This window comes from Anomaloglossus baeobatrachus, chromosome 12 (assembly GCF_048569485.1).
Source record: "Anomaloglossus baeobatrachus isolate aAnoBae1 chromosome 12, aAnoBae1.hap1, whole genome shotgun sequence".
Taxonomy (NCBI): Eukaryota; Metazoa; Chordata; class Amphibia; order Anura; family Aromobatidae; genus Anomaloglossus; species Anomaloglossus baeobatrachus.
In genome coordinates this window covers 101,669,351-101,684,877 of record NC_134364.1, presented here as the reverse complement: position 1 = coordinate 101,684,877, position 15,527 = coordinate 101,669,351, and the positions used below count along the sequence as shown (strand labels likewise).

The window sequence follows — 15,527 nt, the reverse complement described above, 5'->3', positions numbered from 1 at the left end:
CAATGACTGATAACACCTCTATATACAGTAGATAACACAGGATTCACCATACAGAATAGGTGATGTCACAGCTTACCTCCTCCTCCTGTACAATGACTGATAACACCTCTATATACAGTAGATAACACAGGATCCAGCATTCACAATAGGTGATATCACAGCTCACCTCCTCCTCCTGTACAATGACTGATAACCCCTCTATATACAGTAGATAACACAGGATTCACCATACAGAATAGGTGATGTCACAGCTCACCTCCTCCTCCTGTACAATGACTGATAACACCTCTATATACAGTAGATAACACAGGATTCACCATACAGAATAGGTGATGTCACAGCGCACTTCCTCCTCCTGTACGATGACTGATAACACCTCTATATACAGTAGATAACACAGGATCCAGCATTCACAATAGGTGATGTCACAGCTCACCTCCTCCTCCTGTACAATGACTGATAACACCTCTATATACAAGTAGATAACACAGGATTCACCATACAGAACAGGTGATGTCACAGCTCACCTCCTCCTCCTGTACAATGACTGATAACACCTTTATATACAGTAGATAACACAGGATTCACCATACACAATAGGTGATGTCACAGCTCACCTCCTCCTCCTGTACAATGACTGATAACACCTCTATATACAGTAGATAATAGAGGATTCACCATTCGTTATAGGTGATGTCACAGCTCATATCTTCATCCCCCTTCCCAATGCATATGCTCTTTAGATGCTCTGCTCATTGGTTCTTATGTACATGTGCTATTTCCTGAAACAACAGGAAATTAGACTCTATAAAAGCCCCAGTGGCCGGTGTAAATATTGCAACTTTTTTTTATAAATACATAGTGATTTGAAAGAGAAAAATTACATTGCCATTAATTTTTGAAAAATTAATTCCAAAGACCTGATTTAAACAGCACATCATTTTCTGAGCATAGTTTCCCTTTAAGAATACAGAATACCATCCTCAAACAGAGAATTCATTTTTATTCCAGTAAATAGCATTTCTTGACACGGACCGGGCCATATTCTGCGCAGCCTTCTCCGTATCTGCTGCAATCTCTAATTTAGCATCACAATCCATTTATCTGGTACTTAGTTTAATGTTTTATTGGGAAGGAAAAAAAAATAAAGATATCATGAAAATTTTATAAGGTTTCTATCCAAACATCAATGTAGTGAAACTGAAAACGATCACAGAGGTTGGTCATTAGCAGTGTGGGCATTGTTGGGTGCTCTCGCGTCTCGAGAGATCTGTAAGATCAGATAAGTGACCTGAACGCTGGACCTCATCCGGTATGGCAGATACACGACATTGTATGGACTGGCGGGCTCACATCACCGGGAAGCTGGCCAGGCTGGAGATGCCACAAGCGTTCTTCTTTTCTCGGGCCATCAGGATGAAGCCTTTCCTTCCCCATTGCTCTCCCCAACTGGAAGACAAATGGTCAATAGCCAAATATTTTATAAGAATTGATCCCATGATCCATTCTCAGAACTAGGCGATGTTGCAAGAGGGGCAACCTAAAATCATGATGGCTGTCCCATCACTAGTGCGGTAGCTGGGTTACTAGCACTCCGGGCACGTATTATGACTATGCCTGCTGTAGTACCTTGCACTGAAGAAATGTAAATTGTTGCATTGTTAACCTGCCATGCCGATTACTAATACAACCCACAACCTCAGATCTTCACAGGGCCGATCGCTCTCTGCGCTGTTCCTACCTGTTTTCTTTATAACCTTTAGGCTGTGTGCACACGTTGCGTTTTTTACCGCGGAAACGCTGCGTTTAGAACCGCAGCGTTTCAGTGGCAAATTGCATGCGATCAGCTTTCCCAGCAACGTGTATGAGAAAGCCGAAAAATCAGTGCACACGCTGCGTTTCTAAACGCAGCGTTTTGGATGCCAAAAATCGGTGCGGAAAGAAAAGCAGCATGTCACTTCTTTTGTGCGGTGTGGCTGCGTTCTCTCCCCCATTGAATCAATGATGTGGGTCAGAACGCAGCTACACCGCAGTGAGCTGCTTTTTTGTTGCGGTCCGCAGGCTTTGTCGGCATGCCAGAACGCAGACATTTACCTGGAAGTGAGGTCAAGAGGTTTCCTGTTGACCTCACTTCCTGGCAAAGTCCTGGAAAGCCCCCGGTGTCGCCAAAGTGCCCGCCCCGACCCCCTCCCGAAAATCCAACATGGCCGCGCGCACAGTAGCGCACCGGCCGCAACCTACTCCTATGATTTCTGTCGCATGTGCCTTGAGACATGCGACAGAAAAATGCCCCCCAGGCCCTGCCAGGTCACCCCCTATTCCCCCCCGGTATTCCCCCTTACCTGTCCGGTCGCAGAGCTGATCCCCCGCGGCCCCCTCCTCCTTCACAGCAGACGCCGGCCGGTCACATGTGCAGAGCAGCTGACAGCCAGCACTGTGTTCAGAGAGCTGTGCTGGCTGCTCGCACTCTGCAGCTGTGACCCGGGGAGAGTGGGTGCAGATTTTTGGCACCCACTCTCCTCAAATGGAGGGTCTGCCCTCCTAGAAAATGGGGGATACGTTCCCTGAACGTGCCCCCATATTCTAGAACAGGGGTCTCAAACTCAGCTGGGTGTATGGGCCGCATATAGAAAAAAAAAATGAGGGGGGCCGCATTATTTGCAGGACAAAGTGAACATTTTTAATGAATCCATGTTTTTTTTTCTATGCATCTTGGATCACTTTTGTAAACATTTTTCGCTTGTTTATTATAACAAACGTGCACTTTTTTTGTTAAGTTTATATACAGAAAAGCATTTTTAATGTAAATAAAAAGTCATGCTTTAGGATTTATTTTTTTTTTACATTTTATCACCTTCTTGTAATTGTTTTACAATTAGCAGCATCATATAGTAATCTTAGCCAAAATCTTGTAGTAATGTGCCCATCCTTGTGCCCTGTAGTATTGTGCCCAGTAATATTGTTCCAATCCTTGTAGTATTGTGCTCATCCTTGTAGTATTGTGCTCTGTAGTATTCTGCCAATTCCCGTAGTATTGTGGCCATCCCTGTAGTATTCAGCCCATCCCTGTAGTATTCTGCCCATCCCTGTAGTATTGTGGCCATCCCTGTAGTATTCTGGCCATCCCTGTAGTATTCTGCCCATCCCTGTAGTATTTTGCCCATCCCTGTAGTATTCTGCCCATCCCTGTAGTATTGTGGCCATCCCTGTAGTATTCAGCCCATCCCTGTAGTATTCTGCCCATCCCTGTAGTATTGTGGCCATCCCTGTAGTGTTGTGGCCATCCCTGTAGTGTTGTGGCCATCCCTGTAGTATTGTGGCCATCCCTGTAATATTGTGGCCATCCCTGTAGTATTCTGCCCACCCTTGTAGTATTGTGGCCATCCCTGTAATATTCTGCCCATCCTTGTAGTATTGTGGCCATCCCTGTAGTATTGTGGCCATCCTTGTAGTATTCTGCCCATCCCTGTAGTATTGTGGCCATCCCTGTAGTATTGTGGCCATCCCTGTAGTATTGTGGCCATCCTTGTAGTATTCTGCCCATCCCTGTAGTATTCTGCCCATCCCTGTAGTATTGTGGCCATCCCTGTAGTATTGTGCCCATCCCTGTAGTATTGTGCCCATCCCTGTAGTATTGTGCCCATCCCTGTAGTATTCTGCCCATCCCTGTAGTATTCTGCCCATCCCTGTCGTATTGTAGCCATCCCTGTAGTATTGTGGCCATCCCTGTAGTATTGTGGCCATCCCTGTAGTATTGTGGCCATCCCTGTAGTATTGTGGCTATCCCTGTAGTATTCTGCCCATCCCTGTAGTATTCTGCCCACCCTTGTAGTATTGTAGCCATCCCTGTAGTATTCTGCCCACCCTTGTAGTATTGTGGCCATCCCTCTAATATTCTGCCCATCCTTGTAGTATTGTGGCCATCCCTGTAGTATTGTGGCCATCCCTGTAGTATTCTGCCCATCCCTGTAGTATTGTGGCCATCCCTGTAGTATTGTGGCCATCCCTGTAGTATTCTGCCCATCCCTGTAGTATTGTGGCCATCCCTGTAGTATTGTGGCCATCCCTGTAGTATTCTGCCCATCCCTGTAGTATTGTGGCCATCCCTGTAGTATTCTGCCCACCCTTGTAGTATTGTGGCCATCCCTGTAGTATTCTGCCCACCCTTGTAGTATTATTATTATTATTATTATTATTATTATTATTATTATTTATTATTATAGCGCCATTTATTCCATGGCGCTTTACAAGTGAAAGAGGGTATACGTACAACAATCATTAACAGTACAAGACAGACTGGTATAGGAGGAGAGAGGACCCTGCCCGCGAGGGCTCACAGTCTACAGGGAATGGGTGATGGTACAATAGGTGAGGACAGAGCTGGTTGCGCAGTGGTCTACTGGGCTGAGGGCTATTGTAGGTTGTAGGCTTGTTGGAAGAGGTGGGTCTTGAGGTTCCTCTTGAAGCTTTCCACGGTAGGGGAGAGTCTGATGTGCTGAGGTAGAGCGTTCCAGAGTATGGGGGATGCACGGGAGAAATCTTGTACACGATTGTGGGAAGAGGAAATAAGAGAGGAGCAGAGAAGGAGATCTTGTGAGGATCTAAGGTTGCGTGCAGGTAGGTACTGGGAGACTAGGTCACAGATGTAGGGAGGAGACAGGTTGTGCATGGCTTTGTATGTCATGGTTAATGTTTTGAACTGGAGTCGTTGGGCGATGGGAAGCCAGTGAAGGGATTGGCAGAGTGGCGAGGCTGGGGAGTAGCGAGGGGAGAGGTGGATTAAGCGGGCTGCAGAGTTTAGGATAGATTGGAGGGGTGCAAGAGTGTTGGAAGGGAGGCCAGAGAGCAGGAGGTTGCAGTAGTCGAGGCGGGAGATGATGAGGGCATGCACTAATGTTTTTGAAGATTCTTGGTTAAGAAAAGCACGGATCCGGGAGATATTTTTGAGTTGTAATCGGCATGAGTTGAAGAGGGCTTGGATGTGTGGCTTGAAGGATAGAGCAGAGTCGAGGGTTACTCCAAGGCAACGAGCTTGTGAGACTGGGGTGAGTGAGCAACCATCAAGTTTGATGGAAAGGCTTGTTGGAGGAGGTGAGTGAGGAGGAGGAAAGACAATAAACTCTGTTTTGTCCATGTTAAGTTTTAGGAATCGTGCAGAGAAGAAGGATGAAATAGCAGACAAACATTGTGGTATTTTGGTTAGTAGAGAGGTAATGTCAGGTCCAGAGAGGTAGATCTGTGTGTCATCGGCATAGAGATGATACTGGAAGCCGTGGGACTCTATGAGCTGTCCCAAGCCGAAGGTATAGATGGAGAACAGCAGGGGTCCAAGAACTGAGCCTTGAGGGACACCGACAGATAGGGGGCGAGCTGAGGAAGTGGTGTGAGAATGGGAGACGCTGAAAGTTCGGTCGGTTAGGTATGAGGAGATCCAAGATAGGGCCAAGTCTGTGATGCCCAGAGATGAGAGAATCTGTAGTAGGAGGGAATGGTCTACTGTGTCGAAGGCAGAGGACAGGTCCAGAAGGAGGAGTATAGAGTAGTGTCGCTTGGCTTTGGCGGTTAGTAGATCATTGGTGACTTTGGTTAGGGCAGTTTTGGTAGAATGATGTGGTCGGAAGCCAGATTGAAGCCGTATTGTGGCCATCCCTGTAGTATTCTGCCCACCCTTGTAGTATTGTGGCCATCCCTGTAGTATTCTGCCCACCCTTGTAGTATTGTGGCCATCCCTGTAGTATTCTGCCCACCCTTGTAGTATTGTGGCCATCCCTGTAGTATTCTGCCCATCCTTTAGTAATACGCAAACAAAAAAAAAAATCTCCTCACCTTTCCTCCGTTCCCTGTGTGCCCACGATCAGTACTTGCAGAGTTTTGGATGCAGAATGCTTCAGCTGCGTCCAAAACCCTGCTATGTATGGTAAAAGCACAGTGGGCATGGGATTTCTAAAAATCCCATGCCCACTGTGCGTGTACGGCCCGCAGTGAAAACGGAACTGCGGTGTGGCTTCCAGAGGCCGCAGCATGTGAATTTATGCTGCGGCGTCTGAAGCGTCCTCCCTAGGCAGAGCACAGCGAGGAGACCGCAGCGGCCCGAACCCCTGATCGCAGGCACGGGCAGCTGCGGTCTCCTAAGGAGTAGACTTGCGGCCCCGCCGATCAGGACGCGCTGTGTCCAGCACGCAGCGGGTCCTGAACTTGAGCACGTACCTTACCTGCTTGTCGCGGCCCGTGATGATCGCGGCTCTGTGCTGAGGGTCGGCGCCGGCAGGAACTTCACTGCATTTGAATCCATTTGCGGTGCAGCGCAGAGGAGCTGTGTATGGACCAATGGCTGCTGCCTGCCAATCAGATGCAAGGAAGTGACGTCGCTGTATGACGTCACCTCCTTGCATCTGATTGCAGACAGCAGCAGCAACTGGGATAGAACTGACAGCTCCTTGCGCGGCACCGCAGATGGATTCAAATGCAGTAAAGTTCCTGCCGGCGCCGACCCTAAGCATAGAGCCGCGATTGTCACGGGGTCTGCGGGCCGCAACAAACAGCCTCAGGGGCCGCATGCGGCCCACGGGCAGCGTGTTTGAGACCCCTGTTCTAGAAGGTCCAGAGCCGACGTGGGACATCCAAATGGATTTCTGCGGACCCATTTTTTTCAAATTTTTTGATTAAATTGGAGAACAAGGGAATGATTTGGGGAGTGTTTTTTCTAATAAAATTTTTTTGTCATTTTTTTTGCTTTTGTTTACTGTCAATTAGTTATGTCTGGTATCTGATAGACGCCGTGACATCACTAATTGCTGGGCTTGATGCCAGGTGACATTACACATCTGGTATCAACCCCATTTATTACCCCGTTTGCCAACGCACCAGGGCGCGGGATGAGTTGGGGTGAAGCGCCAGGATTGGCGCATCTAATGGATGCGCCACTTCTGGGGCGGCTGTGGCCTGCTATTTTTAGGCTGGGAAGAGTCCAATAACCATGGCTCTTCCCACCCTGAGAATACCAGACCCCAGCTGTCAGCTTCACCTTGGCTGGTGATCTAATTTGGGGGGACCCCACGTTATTTTTTTTTTTAAATTCTTTATTTATAAATTAAAAAAAAAAGCCTGGGGAGCCCTCCAAATTGATCACCAGACAAGATGAAGCTGCCAGCTGTGGTTTGCAGGCTACAGCTGTCTGCTTTACCCTGACTGGCTATCAAAAATAGGGGGGACCCCACGCCACTTTTTTCATTTTTTTTTTTTTTTTATAAATACTATGCTAGGCACCCTTTAGTGCCACATTAAAAGGTACTAAAGGTGCCAGCTTAGAATATGCAGGCGGGGGTGGGACGTTATATATATTTGACATCCATTCATCCATTGACGCTTTTTTGGCTGTGTGCCCACAATCAGGTTTTCCAGCGTTTTGGGCGCTGTTTTCCCTGCGTCCATAACGCTGCGTTGTGCAGTAGAAGCACAGTGGAAGGATTTTTGGAGATCCCATGCCCACTGTGCTTCTTTTCTCCGCAGCATAAACTGACCGGTGGCGTGGCTTCCCGAGCCTCAGCATGTCAATTTATGCTGCGGAGACGAGAGTGTTCTCTGCAGGTAGCATAGAGTCAAAGTCCACAGCAGTCTGAACCCAAATCGTGGGCATGGGCAGCTGCGTTCTCCCGTGGACAACACTCACATCTCTGCAGGAAGGCTGACACTGTGTACTAGACGCCGTGTCGCTGGATCATGGCCACAAAGCCTAAAAGTGAGAATATTGTTGCTACAGCAACATTTTGGGTGAAGTAGCTGTGGATTCAAAATGCTTAATATACTCTTGAATAAAATCCTTGAGGGGTGCAGATTCCAAAATGGGGTCACTTGTGGGGGTTTTCTGACGTATAGGTACCCAAGGGGCCCTGCTAATGTGACATGGTGCGCGAAGTTTATTTCAACTTTTCCAAAATTCAAATGGTGCTCCTTCCATTCCAAGCCCTCCCATTAATCCAAACAGAATGTGGAGAAGGAAATGACATCACAGGTTTTTTTTCCAAAGGTCTGTGTTCAACCAACTTTATTAACGCTGACAAGTCTTAAAAAACGCACCTAAAAAAACGCATGAAAAACGCAAGCGTTTTCGATGCGTTTTTCTCAAAAAGCATTGTTTACAATTCTCCCCTCTGCCAGAGGGTGCGTTTTTTTCCGCGCTCAAATAAAAGCAACGTGTGCACATAGCCTTAAAGGGAACCTGTCACTACTTTTTTTGGCATATAAGCTGCGGCCACCACCACCGGGCTCATATATACAGCATTCTAACATGCTGTATATAAGAGTGCAGGCCGCTGTGACTACATAAAAAACACTTTATAACACTTACCTAACGGTCGCGCTGCGGTGAAATTGGGTCACGGAGGCATCTCTGTTGTCAGGTGCCGGCGCCGCCTCTTTCGGCCATCTTCGTCCTCCTTCTTCTGAAGCTCCGATGCATGACGCGTCCGACGTCATACACACTCGCCGGCATTCAGGTCCTGAGCAGGGCAGATCAAAGTATTGTAGTGTGCCTGCGCAGGACCGGAGAGTGTGTATGACGTAGACGTGTCATGCACACAAGCTTCAGAAGAAGAAGGAGGACGAAGATGGCCAAAAGAGGCGGCAGCAGACACGCCTCCGTGACCCAATTCCACCGCAGCGCGACCGTTAAGTAAGTATTATAAAGTGTTTTTTATGTAGTCACTGCAGCCTGGGCTCTTATATACAGCATGTTAGAATGCTGTATATATGAGCCCAGTGATGCAATGTATATACGTTCATGCTTGTCCTTTGCTGCCATCTACTGGTTAGGCCCTTCTGTACCCCTGGTTCTTTTAGTCCAGCCTATGGGAGTGTTTTCAGCACTCCATGTGACCTCACATCCTGCCTCAATATTAGTTTCACTTTTAGTCAGTGCATTGTGAGGAGCACATCGATTTCTTTTGTAAGCTTCAGAAAGCAAAGTTTTTGACCAGTAGTAGCTCTAGGACAATCACCACAAGACTACCACAGCTACAGCCACTTGAACCACTGTACTGGTGCACGTTTTTGTTCATGGAGGAAAAAATAAACCACTGTTGCTTCACCTCAGCGTGTGTACATTTGAATCCATCCACCCGGGAGTGCTCTGGTCATGTCTGCCTCACCTAGTGGAAAGGAAGGTAAGACTCCTCACACCTCTACCCAACTACCTGCCTTCAACTGCCTCTAAATGGGGACAGAACACTCTGCTCTACTACAGGACCCAACTGCACCTTTACTGTTCATTTGCTATAAGTGTTCCTAGTCTGGCTATCAGACTACAAAATATTGGGTGTCCCTGATGTAGACCCCAGTATAATTACTAACCTGTTTTTGATGATCCAGTGCTTTGTGCCCTTTATGTTTCCATAGCCAACTGCTAAGACGGCATGATTAACGCCTTCAGGATCACAGCGCGCATCATAGTACACTCCTAACAGGACAATTAGTTACATATATTTATTTACATAAGTACACATGTTTATTGCCATCAAGACTTAAGAAAATCATGAGTGGTACTTAAGAAAAAGAAGAGAGAAATCAAAAGAAAAAAAAGATTTAAAAAAAAAAAAAAAGATCGAAAGACAGAAAAAAAGTACAGATAAAGAGAAAAAAAAGAGAAAAAAAGAGAAAGAAAGAAAAAAAAAGAAAGAAAGAGGAGAGAGATAGAGGGAGAGAGAAAGAGAAAGAAAAAAAAGAAAGAGAATGAAAAAGAGAAAAGAGAGAGAAAGAGAAAGAGAGAGAGAAAAGAGAGAAAGAAAGAGAAAGAATGAAAAAGAGAAAAGAGAGAAAGAAAGAGAGAGAAAGAGAGAAAGAGCAAAGAGAGAACGAAAGAAAGGAGGGAGAGAGAGAGGGAGAGAAAACGAGAGAAAGAAAGAGAAAGAATGAAAAAGAGAAAAGAGAGAAAGAAAGAGAGAGAAAGAGAGAAAGAGCAAAGAGAGAACGAAAGAAAGGAGGGAGAGAGAGAGAGAGGGAGAGAAAAAGAGAGAAAGAAAGAGAAAGAATGAAAAAGAGAAAAGAGAGAAAGAAAGAGAGAGAGAGAGAAAGAGCAAAGAGAGAACGAAAGAAAGGAGGGAGAGAGAGAGAGAGGGAGAGAAAAAGAGAGAAAGAAAGAGAAAGAATGAAAAAGAGAAAAGAGAGAGAAAGAGAAAGAAAGAGAGAGAGAGAAAAAAAGAGAGAAAGAGAGAGAAAGAGACAAAGAAGAGAGAGAAAGAGAGAGAGAGGGAGAAAAAGAAATATTTTACCTTTACTGTAGAAGTGGAATGAGGGCAGACTGGCGTCGATGCTGACGGACACGGGGCCGATCTGAGCCACCGCTCGCTTCAGCGACTTCTCGTCTCCTTTGGGGATCTCTTTGAAGCCCCTGCAGCCGGCGGCTTTTCCCGAGGGGTTGTACAGGCAGCCTTCATCCTGGTAGAAGTAAACTTGTTCAATGAAATTACTTATTATCTCAAAATATTGATTTTTATGGCCCGTGCCATCAGATGGCTTCTGTGAGCCAAGTGAAGTGCCTACACTCATTTCTAGATGGTCTATCCATGGTTTGTATACACTGTAGTAGATATGGGTGGAGTAGATCTTGTATATCTCACCTGACCGATATATGGATAATATGCATCCGAGTCTATGCCATTATTATCCCTCACGTAGCCAAATGCATTGGTCATGTATCCTCCCTGGCAGCCATAGTTATCCATATCACAGTCCACCAGGTTCTGAGGGCTGAGGGACACAAGCTGTCCTGTCTTCTTCATGAGCTGACCCTCAAGTGCCCCCACTGAGCTGAAAGCCCAACATGATCCACAGGAGCCCTGCAATGGAAAGATCACAGAAACGTCAACAACATGGAAGTTGGGGATAATTGTCTTCATCACTTATACCCATGGTTCAACGTGGGCTCTTGTGGCTGCTAGAAAAAAAAAAATCATTTCCTGGGGATCCACCCTATACAGAAAATGTGCCTGTCCACTTTTTTTAATTGCATTGTGGAGTTTGTTTTGCTTTACACTATGTGGGGACAGGCCTTGGCCTCCCTACACCACTACGTGGGGACGGGCCTTGGCCTCCCTACACCACTACGTACGTGGGGGCGGGCCGTGGCCTCCCTACACCACTACGTGGGGATGGGCATTTGCCGCCCTACACTACTACGTGGGGATGGGCCTTTGCCGCCCTACACCACTACGTGGGGATGGGCCTTTGCCGCCCTACACCACTACGTGGGGATGGGCCTTGGCCTCCCTACACCACTACGCGAAGGCGGGCCTTGGCCTCCCTACACCACTACGTGGGGATGGGCCTATGCCGCCCTACACTATGTGGGGACGGGCCTTTGTTACTGCATAGGAAGGTGGGTGAGTGTTTCTTTTTTCCTGCTTTCTGCATAAACATATAACAGAGTGGAGGGCTTTTGGGTCAGGTCAGGCATGGCAAGCCATTAGCCGGTGGTAAAAGTAATGCATGCCAAGGAAGTTCCAGCACTTATTATACAAGCAGAATGCTGATTTAATGGAAACGCCTACTCAAAGTCTAGATGACAAATTACTAACCATGAGATTCAGGAGCAATTCTGGAAATATTAAACTGGTCTCCGCTTTATCGTTATTTTTGCGGGGGGACATGAGCAGTAAGACTATGCTATCCTAAAGGCTTTATGTGAAAGAATAAGTGTACTTTAATGGAAATATTACCTGATTTTGCACTGGGGTCACGTAACCTTTCTTCCTGTAGTCAATATACTTTGGGATTCGGACTTTCTTGTCCCCTTCATACGTGTTATTAGACTGTCGAGTGGACGGGACTCGTAAGCCAGTCATTGTCTGAACAATTTCTTCACTGGTCTATAGTAGAAGCAGAATTAAAATTCATAAGTAACATTAAAATGCTAAATTATTTATTTTCTCAGTGTAAGCTCCATGGACCATTAAAGGGGTTGGATCTCTAGGACCGCCATCGATACTGAAAAAGGAGTGGCCACAATGCTGCTTAAGCTATAGGTCCCCTTCAGATTTTCACTTCAACCCCTTTAATGAGATAAGAATAGCCCTTTAATTATTGATACACGGCGGTCTCACACACGGGATGTCTCTCACCATGTCTCCCAGATGGTTCATTGCCAGATCATACGTGTGTTTCCCGGCAGAATACTCTTTGTTGTGGTTGTTGATAAACTTCAAGTTTTTCTCCCAGATGTGGCGTCTTTTAAACTCATCCAACTAAAAAGAGGAATAAACACACTAGAACATTTGGCCTGAAGAAGAAAGCCTAGATTTCGATAATTAATAAATCTGGTTTAAAGGGGTTGTCCAGGAGAAGATAAACATGGCTGACTTTCAACAGAAACAGCGTACCCCCTGTCAAGAGGTTGGGTCTGTAGCGAGAGTGAAGTAAATAATGCTAAGCTTGAGTATTGTGTATGGAAAATAAAGCATACTACCTTAAAGGTGACCCATCACAAGATCAAAAGTGGGTAGTTTTCCTCTCATTTTAGTCCCGCTGCTCCCCTGAGCATTCTACTTTTTGTTTTTTGAAAATCTAACATACGGTTACAGAGATATGATCCATTATATTAGTGGTAGTTGTGTGATAATACACGCCCCCGAGGATCCTTAGAGCCACACCCCCTTCTAGATATCATAATTAGCACTACTTAAAAAAGCCCATATCTTAGGAGCCATATTTCGGATTTTAACAAAACAAAAAGTGGAATACTCAGGTGAGCAGCAGGAATAAAAGTAAATTAAAAAAAATGGTTACTTATGAAGGAAATTTTAAAAGGAGCCCTACCAAACCCAAAAGTACCTCCCTAACCTTAGTTAAAGGGCAAGTCAGTCTTGAACTGAAGCCCTACGTAATCTGGTAGTCAAGGTCTGGGTCCCAAATACATAAGCATTTTGCTAACAATCACCCTTCATTCAAGCCTGTGGTATTGATCAGATTTTTATAAATTTAGGATGTAAACTTTATTAAACGGAACCTGTTAGTAGGATTTAACTCATGGAACGAGTAGTGTGGCTTGATAAGTCCTTGTTAAACAGCAAAATTGATACCATTTATGTACAGATCCGATGTTCTAGTGCTGTAAAATTAAGCATTAAAAATGACATTCAAATTTGGATTTAAGCGTTGTGCACTGACACGCCCCCTTGCACTTCCAGACTAGTTTGCATATTATTTTAATGCTTGATTTCTCAGCACTGGGACATCAGATCTGTACAAAACAGGTGTCATCTTTATTTTTGAACAAGGACCTACAAGGCTAGCCATACCCATAGTTCAATCAGTAAAATCTTCCTTAAAGGGAACATACACAGTAGGATAGAAGGGCACTCACCTGACCATTATACTGCTTGCTATGAGCCCTCTTCCATAGTTCCCAATCCGAGTCCAGCATCTCATCTCGATATAGACTGGACCTCACCAAAGGCAGCAGAACTACAAGTCCGACCCAGAACATTGCGCCTGGGCTGAAGGAGACCTATAACTGAGGACCCAAGTCTGTAAGTCCATGCTCACATGCCCAAAAATACATACATTTCAGTGTAAAAAGAAAAAAAAAACCCATAATGTTGGCCCCAAAGATGAGAAAAGCAATAAATAACTTAGCAAACCCAATTTATAATGGAGTCCATCATGTTCCATCAAAGTGCCGATGGAGAAGACAGAGCACCAACCTAGCTGTGCCTCCGCTAGAGCCTCGGGTGGAGTGATTGATCTGTACTTACGTCTTGGATGTCTTACTGGATGCCCCGCTGTCTGACTTCAGGATCGTCTGTTTCCGTTGTTCAGCCTCTTATATATACTGTATATGTATGGGGAAGTTTTAGTGGAAAACATTGATACTGTGGAGCTCAAGGCGACTGACTCAGAGCAAAAAAAAAAAAAAAAAAGACCCTGTCTAAACCGGAAGCTTCATTAAAAAAAAAAAAAATATTATAAGATGGAAAGGAGGGGGGAATTTTAGATTTCCAGGACTGGGAAACAAGGGGCTAGCGCGGGTTACCAGTGCCCAGGGCAGAGCAATATTTTGAGTCCCCATGAACCTATGTACCATTAATACTCCCCTTGTCCCTTCCACCAGATCAGTATTGAATCCCCTATCTCCCAAGCACATGTATTATACTGACTGAATTATATTTTGCCGTTTAACCTTTTTTCTGCTTTTTGTCAACATCTGCATTCATATTTTAAAAATCAAAAACATTATACTTGAGAATTAATTTTACTTTACATTGTTTGTTTTCCCCATGAATCTATTTCAATACACTAAGGCCCTGTGCGCACTTACCGGATTTTGCCGCGGATTTTTTGCGGTTTTGCTGAATGTTTCGCTGCAGAAAATGTTCATAACATCTCTGCAGTGAATCACCAGCAAAACCTATGGAAAAAAAAAATCCTGTGCGCACTAGGCGGAATTTGACAGCTGCATGTTTTGCTGCGGGATTCCCGCAGCAAAAACAATTGCATGTCAATTCTTTTCCGCACGTCGCTGCGGGATTTCACTCCATTGACTCCAATGTAATCGTGAAATCCCGCAGGGAATAACGCAGGCAGCAAATTCTGTGCGGTTCACTGCGTTTTCCTGCATTATTCCCTGCGGTATTTCGCGGTTTACCTCCGGTAATGTACATCGCCTGTCTGCGGTTTTGCAGGGAAGTGATGTCATTACAGGAAGAGGAAGCCGTGCAGAGTAAACACACACACACACACATCACAGACACAGACATCACAGACATAGAACACAGACACATAGAACACACATAGAAAGCAAACGGAAATATAGAAAAAAAAACACGTGGGCTCCGCCGTATTTTTACCTTCCAGCCGAGGTAAACACACAGCGGTGGCCCAGTATTCTCAGGCTGGGAAGGGCGAGGGGCAGGGTTAATGTCCCCCGCCTCACTCCACCTCCCTCAGCCGAGAATATCAGCCGCAGCTGCCCCGGGACTGTAGCATGCATTATGCGGCAGTACCGGCGTGTCCCCGGCTCTTCCTGCCGCCGTGTAGCAGTGGCAGTCAGGGTAATACAAGGAGTTAATGGTGGCGGATCGCCGCCATTAACTCCAGGCTTGATCATGGCAGCGTCTATGTGACAGCTGACATGATCAACCCGTAAGTAAAGTGAATAAAACACACAGAAAAATCCTTTATTTTAAATAAAACACAAACAAGCCTCGTTCACCATTTTATTAACCCCTCCCGAAACAAAACTCCGACGTAATCCACAGCTCCTGCGCTGCTTACATCCAGCCGCAACTGTCACAGCGCTGAATGAATGCAGCAGACAGCAGAGGTAATTACCAGTCATTTCCCACGGCTGGTAATGTGAACTCACTGCCGACCGTGGGAAATGCAGCGATCTGTCCTCTGTCTATCTATCTATCCATCCCTCTATCTATCTGTCTATCTATCTGTCTATCTATCTGTCTATCTATCTATCTGTCTATCTATCTGTCTATCTATCTGTCTATCTATCTGTCTGTCTATCTATCTATCTGTCTATCTAT

At 45.6% G+C, this 15,527-nt stretch overlaps 1 protein-coding gene across 1 annotated transcript; it reads right to left on the bottom strand.

Moving 5' to 3' along the window:
* Positions 1 to 1,013: 1,013 nt before the first annotated feature.
* CTSK (cathepsin K) lies at positions 1,014 to 13,816 on the bottom strand. The gene is made up of 8 exons (XM_075330549.1): positions 13,746 to 13,816; positions 13,355 to 13,504; positions 12,114 to 12,236; positions 11,712 to 11,861; positions 10,614 to 10,832; positions 10,266 to 10,431; positions 9,349 to 9,454; positions 1,014 to 1,449 (listed from the first exon to the last, which is right to left on the bottom strand). The coding sequence occupies exons 2-8, from the start codon at positions 13,475 to 13,477 to the stop codon at positions 1,350 to 1,352; spliced, it is 987 nt and encodes a 328-aa protein (XP_075186664.1). The 5' UTR covers positions 13,478 to 13,504; positions 13,746 to 13,816; the 3' UTR covers positions 1,014 to 1,349.
* Positions 13,817 to 15,527: the final 1,711 nt, after the last annotated feature.